General features: G+C 25.7%; 1 protein-coding gene across 1 annotated transcript; it reads right to left on the bottom strand.

The window, feature by feature from the left end:
* Window positions 1-259: 259 nt before the first annotated feature.
* LOC138939522 (nose resistant to fluoxetine protein 6-like) lies at window positions 260-7,171 on the bottom strand. Its single transcript, XM_070307378.1, has 13 exons — window positions 7,051-7,171; window positions 4,870-5,117; window positions 4,216-4,409; window positions 2,948-3,051; window positions 2,400-2,624; window positions 2,100-2,313; window positions 1,782-1,947; window positions 1,612-1,691; window positions 1,435-1,530; window positions 1,247-1,376; window positions 874-1,048; window positions 477-619; window positions 260-406 (listed from the first exon to the last, which is right to left on the bottom strand). The coding sequence occupies exons 1-13, from the start codon at window positions 7,169-7,171 to the stop codon at window positions 260-262; spliced, it is 2,043 nt and encodes a 680-aa protein (XP_070163479.1).
* Between the last annotated feature and the right edge of the window lie 443 nt (window positions 7,172-7,614).

Here is a 7,614-nt window from a genome sequence, read left to right as displayed (position 1 = left end):
ATAATGAGATCCAATAATTTAAAGTACACTCAACTAAGTATAAAGTATACTCAACTAGTGAACCGCGTATAGATGTATAATCTGTCTGTATTACGCTTGACATGGCGCAAAACGACAATGTCCCTTGATGAAACAAAAAATTTTTTATTAAATGAAAGATGTTATATTTATATTAATGTATTTCAATATTACATTATATTATATATTTAATATAACATATTAAATATTACATATTTTAATAATAATTTAATATGCAAAATTACAATCTTTTGCGACATGGATATCTTCTGTCCTTGCGAGATTGAAGGAACATTCGCATTAGTAAGATATATGGTATTTCTGCTATTAAAGATAATACGTAAGCACAAACGTAACTAATCATCAAGTATCCTATAAACATAGGAATCTAAAAATTGATAATAAATGTTAAAAAGTCTTCTGTTAGTATCGAAATTTTAGAGATAATCTTCACTTACCAGAGGCAGTAATTCCAAATGAACGGATGTTTCACTAGAGAAATGAATCGATTGTATAATGAAGGGATTTACGAGATAAGCACAATAAGTAAGTTTGCTGAAAGGGATAAAGACTTTCAACGATAATAACCGATTAACAATACCTGTAACATAATAAAATAATTTGTATATATATATATGTATGATGATAAAAATAACATTTTTTAAAATTATAGAATTATTTTTATGCGTTATGCCATTAAAAAAAACTATAAATTAAAAATAAATTAAATGAGAGATGCAAGAAATAATATTACACAATATTATTATTATATTAATTATAATATTACAATTTATTTGCGTAGATTTATGTGCAAATGTGTAATAAGATTTATAATATTTTATGAAATATACTAACCACCATGCTTAGTAAAACATCCTATTACAATCCATGCTATACCTATGGCCCAGAGTGTTCTACTTAACGCAACATAAACAGCAACATACAGAATAGATACGTTTCGTTCATAAAAGCCTAATAATACGAAAATAATACACGCGCTACTAAGACACCAACATAAAATTACAATTTTCTGAAAGTAAATTATACACAAATTGTAAAAATTCACAAATATTTAATTAAAATATAAATATATTAATATATATAAAGTAATATATAAATAATTAAATAAAATCATCTATTCATGTATTTTGTAACTATTTTTATAATTGTTTAATAATTGCTTATTTTTCACATTAAAAAGTCATATGATAATCAAATTATACTTTACTTTTCTCAAGACCAATTTTTTATTTAGTCTTCTTACAATGTAACCTGTAATTATGCCAATAATATATGGTCCTATTCTGATCCATGGGGGATAGTACAAAACACTAAAAAGTCTATATTGTTCGTCCAATCTGCAATAAGACAATATTTAAGTAATCTTATAATTAGCAAAATGTTTTTATTACTTACGTCGGAATATATTCGTAAATATATGAAATATAACCGGTAAGTACAATAGAGCCTATTAAAAGTGCACCCAATATGACAACAGTCATGTAGAAGTACCTAAAATTAGCAATTTATATTTATTTAAATATATACTTAATATATTGTGCTGATTATAATATCCTCGATACATCAACTTACACAGTTGACAAAATCAATAGCACAGTAGCAATTATAAAATATTGCATGTCATTGGCTAAATACCAACTCCAAATCATGCACTATAAGAAAATAGAAAATTTAAAATAAAATTTTAATATTTTTTAAGCAATATTAAATTAATTATAACTATTTAAAATATATTTATATACCATCGAATCGAGATCGAACAGATTATTTATGTATACAAAATTTCTCCACCAATATTTCCTACAAATTTCGTGCAATCTAAAATTTGGATAAAATTGTGAATTCTTGTCGTACCAAGCCGAATTTAATTGTAGTATTCCTATCATCATCATGTACGCAGGTGTCAACCTTAATATAAATTGTTTTGAGATATAAATATATATACAATACATAAAAAGAGATAATATTATTATCTTAAATTTTATTTCTAAATTGTTTTTATATGCATTGTTCTTATTTATTGCCTATATAAATAAAGATAATCAGCGAGAAAAACGTACCGAATAAATCTTTTTATTATATGAATAAAGAATTCATTTAATTTTGCTTTGTAATTAATCGATGTGGTTTTATCTTTACCTATCTTATCCTTCAAATATAAATAGGCTATTAAAAATCCGCTTGTAAACAAGAAGGTATCTGTCGATATGATTATGTTACACAATACTTGAGTGAAGAAATCCGAAAAGATTCTCCGTAAGAATGTTTTATTGTCTATATATACAAAATAATCTCTGTTATATATAGAAAACAAGATGTATATATATATTAATTCTATAAGTCTTTTTCGAATTACTCACCGATATAATTCAACATGAAGAATATTGTATGAACAAAAATTATCCAATTCATAGTCAGAAATTTTAAACCGTGAATAGTAGGTATTGCGTTAGCATCCAATTTTGTGCTGAATATTATTTTTGTATTTGTGTATACAGAAAAACATATTAGTATTTTTCCAATTCTATTTTCTCGATGTGAAGATAAAGATGTTATTTCCATTTCCTCGGACATGTTCTCCACATCTATATCGCAAGATAGAATTTTCAGTAATATATTTATATAAAAATCAACATATGCTTTAATTAAATAAGAAAACTTGAAGAAAGAAGCATTATTTAAATTTAAAAAAATATATGCATATACAAGATGACTATTAATATATAAATCTATATATAAATTTTTGCTGATCTTTATTAAAATATTTCCTTATTAAATTATTCGACTTGAAAATACACTAATTTTAAATAGTCAAATATCATTTTAATGTACAATGCATAAGCGTGATTTTTCAAATACGAGTATAATACATAATCAAAATTACGAATAATTTAAATACGATACTTACTAGTTGTAATATTAGTTTTATCTTTTGCAAGTAAATATTTTTGATGCACGAATATATCGTACATTGTTCCAATTATCATTATAAAAAAAGTAAGCGCTAAAACACTACAATTATAAAATAAATACAAAATATATCTCTCTATTATTTCAAAATTTTAAAAACTATACAAAAATTTGCTTGTTATTATTCACTATTCAAAAAACAAAGAATAAAAAACAGTATTTTAAACACTAAAAATTAGGATATTTTCGAGCCGTTTAAATCCGCGAAAAATCATCGTAAGAAAAAAATTAAAAAGCATTTTGAAACTTAAAATTTTAACTTTAACGCGCTCTCAACAGTTTTCTCAGATTTTTATATTTTTCTTGTTCTGTGCTTTAAAAACGAATACATTGTTTTGTTCTTAAAATTACGTAGTTAATACTTTGCAGCTCGATAAAAAAATTTTTCTCGAAAAATTTATTTCAAGTTTCATAAACTATAACATTTTATCTACAAAATGCTATTTTTTAATAATATATTTGACCGAGTTACTTGATTTTGAAACCTGTATTTTTTAGAATTAATGTCGATACTCGGCGATATCAGATTAAAATTAAAAAAGCCTGAAGTTTCAACTTTAACGAACTATCGAATTTTTTATATTTTTTATATTTTTTCAATTCTGTGCCTTAAAAAGGATGTTTAAGAGATACTAGTTTAGTTTCAAAATCGTGTAACTCGGTCCAAAAAAAAGAAGAAAAAAACAAGAAAATCCTCTCTAAAAAAGTCATGTTATTGACATTGTTGCCTCTTTTCCACGATGCTGATTAGTTCTCTCTTTTAAAACTACCAAAAAACGCGCTAAAAAGTTAAAAAAGTTAAAACTTCAAGCTTCAAAATGTTTTTTAATTTTTGGTCTGATGATTTCTTCGCGGAGTTTCAGCGATTTAAAAATAGCCTATTTTTTAGCGTATGAGAAGTATTCCTTATTTCTTTTGAGTAATGTTTTGCTATTTGCTGGTAAAATAATTATTATTTTATAACAGAGTGTTTCATTCATAAAAACCATCCCTTCTTTCAATTTTGACAATAAAATTTCAAAGCGAAGCAATTTGAAATTTTTACAAAAATGGCGATAATTTGAAAACAACGCATTTCCAGATCTATGTTTATACTAAGTTTTTTTCTTGTTTGTGGGTCCTCAATAATCTCTCGAGCGATGGACTTCTACTTTTGAAACACCTGTATATTATTAATTATATATTTTTTTTGCTTTTTTGATATACCAGATGAAAAATATTGCATCATAAGATAACCATTGTTGATCGTCTTTTAGATTTTTAATCTCGATCAATTTGAAATCCACGGAATAAAGGTCACTGATAAAAAAAATTCTATCGCGAAATATTTTTTCCAGAATTAAAGTTAGATCATTTATAGAACATGATGCTGGTAAACAGAGGCCGAGTGTAATTAAATCCTAAAACAAAATATATTGTATAGTACATATTAAAATACTTTTGTGTGTATATGTACATATATTATATAATATAGAACATTTTATAAATACACCTTATATAATTATGTATATTAGAATGTTTAAAAGAAACAAATCAGAGTTTATTTTAAGATTTAAGAATAAACATAATATCTAGGATTAGTTTGTTCTATAATATTGTATATATATATATATTATTGCTAATAATATGTACTGAATGATTCAGGACCACTGCGACAAACTCTGAGGTACGCGATACGAAACCTATCGTTCCTCAGAGTTTGTGACAGACAATTATATATATAATTTGATAAAAAATTGAAAAATCTATATTAGTTCACTGGCTTTAATTTAATTTATAATTTGATATTCTTTCTAGCTAACTTTATGTATGGGTAGAGAAAAAAAGAGAGAGAAGCTTATTTTATAAAAATGAACTTACTTCATTGGTATCGACATTCATATGGTATTGAAGAGTACTGTTGTGTGTGAAATGAGAAACAAAGTAATTTACTTCGAAAGGCGGAAATTCCTTTTGTGGATCACGATATATCGTATTATTTAATATATGCCGTTCTGCGATTTCTAGAGGAGCTGTATTCATTGTATCGAGACATTGACTACGACTCCCTAGCCAGTAATTATTTCCATAAAGAAAGCCTGGTTTAAATCCCCCGCTAGAATCCAGCACTCAAAAATATAAAATAAACAATTATTATTTAAACATAAATATTGAACAATAATTTTTATTTATTATTAGTACATCATCAATGTTTTCATTCATTGTTGAATTTAAAAAGTAATCTTTAAATATTTCATTAATTAGACCCGATCGCACCAATGTTTTTTTGGCTTTAAGCGAGATCTAAAACTTTTTTGGCGTTTGGTAATAATTAATGTCATATGTCTTTTGGCTTTATTAGACTTTAAACTAATCAAAGATTAAATTATAGTCTAAAGCTTAAAGCCAAAAACCAAATGACATTAACTATTATCAAAAGCCAATATAGTTTTAAATATCGCTTAAAACCAATATAACATTGATCAACTGAGAGAGAGAATTAGAATATCAGGAATTAGATTATTGAATACTTATACAATTTGTGTTATATTGTTATTATTTAATAATCATAGAATCATGTTTTAAATAGAGAATTTTAAATAATTTTTCTCAATAAGTTATATATTTTTGCGAAAAATAACATTACTGTACATCTTAATATACTGGGTGTCCCATGGGCGTGTTATTAAAGTCATTTAGAGTTGAAATTGTTTAATAAACATATGTTCGTAAATGCTTCTTAATAAAATTACTATCATTCAAAGTTGATGTAAATATTTGAAAAAGAAAAGAAAAAAGATTTTTAATTGAACTTATTTTAACTGTTTATTTACAAATGCATTACAAATTCTATTCAAATTCACATTTGAAAAATCACAAATCACATTATTCACATCAACTTTCAATGGTTATAGTTCTGTTAGGAAGCATTTACGGACATATGTTTATAAAACAATTTCAAGTAGCATTAGAGAGGGAAAAAAAAATTATATACAAATTTATTTCATTGACAAACAAAAAACAGTAAAATAAAACGTTAAAAATAAAATAGAAAATTGAATTTTAAATATTAAATTATAATGATCATATCAATGACTAAACTGAAAAATGATTATATACCATTAAAATAAGAGATCCCATACTATTTAAATAGTATGAGATCATCTTTCTATCCAGTTCATGAAACCGGTTTATGATATAACGGTAGAAAGTTTGAACATCTCTTTGAATAAAGCATATGCCTAATGTAAAAATTCCAAATATTTCGTAAAATTATATGAATACAAGGATAAAAAATAGGCTAATAAGAGCCGGGTGCAGTAAGCCGGCATAAAAAAATTCAAATAGAAATCTTCTTTAATAAACGTTTCGGTTCTTTTTCCGGACCATCTTCAGCAAATAAACAGATAAAAACTCGTATGTCTTGACCTTTGATCTCGTAGTTTCCTATCGGTTCTAGTCGTTAAGAGATGACATAATGTTCACAGGATAGGACATTATAAAGCTGGAGGGAAATAATTAAAGATCAATAATAAAAAAGAAAACCTTTCCGAGATATAAAAAACTAAAAATCTTTTAAAATAAATAAAGAGTAGCGGGATGATTCACCAAATTAAATGCAAAACAGAGAGCCGAGATCAAAAACATCCGAGAGACATACGACACACACTATACAAAAATAAATAATAATAACACGGATTTTCGAGACAAAATTTGTCATTGTAACATTTGCCTTCTGTTCTTCTGTATAACATAAGTAACTCACTCTCATTCTTCATATTATTATTGTCACATTTTTGATATAATGTATTCCATTTACTTTGTAATTGTGATGAGGATAGTCCAAAAAAAGAGACCGAAACATACGCTTTTTGTGAATTTGTCTATCACGTAGTCAAAATATCAATGTAATTTGATTGTAATAAAACATATGCGTACAATTTACTGTGCTGATTCTTGATTGCTTTTTATCTCTTTCGTATAAATTTTTTATCAATTAATTTTTTTAATTTTCGAGTTTTTTTTATATAAGCATGATTAAATAAATAAAATTTTACTTACTTTTCAAGCTCCACAATATTCGTTGATCCACGGCGTCTCGGAAGTCTCGTAATTCCTTTCCGCATATAGTTGAGTTAACAAGATCGGCTCTCGAAGCAACCATATAAACAGGCAATGTCATACTAATAACTTTTTTATATTCATTTTCGTCAGATTTGTTAACTTGCGCAAAAACACTAATTAAGGCGTCAAAATTTACACAGATACATAAAATAAATACAAATCGATAAAATAACATAATGCAGAATATTTCAATATCAATTATAAACTGCAATAAACTTCAGAATTTTATTTATTTTTGTTGGTTTTAATAATAATATTAAATGCAACTAGTAACCTTGTTGAAATAAGATTTATCATAAATGGATTATAAATATTTGTATTGTTATGCCTCCGGAGACTCACTGACTTTAATGTAGTTGACAATGACACTCTTGTAGTTGGAATAAAAATATATATATATCTATTTTATTCACAAATTGACTTAATTACAAGATTCCTGCACATTAGCTCACGTCGTGTATCGCGATAGCGGATATCTTGGCGTGCGTATGTCTGGAGTCG

Source organism: Polyergus mexicanus, unplaced genomic scaffold (assembly GCF_030449975.1).
Source record: "Polyergus mexicanus isolate NDT 795.1 unplaced genomic scaffold, iyPolMexi1.0 SCAF_14, whole genome shotgun sequence".
Lineage (NCBI taxonomy): Eukaryota > Metazoa > Arthropoda > Insecta > Hymenoptera > Formicidae > Polyergus > Polyergus mexicanus.
The sequence above is the reverse complement of the archived record's forward strand: the minus strand, read 5'-3'. Positions and strand labels throughout refer to the sequence as shown.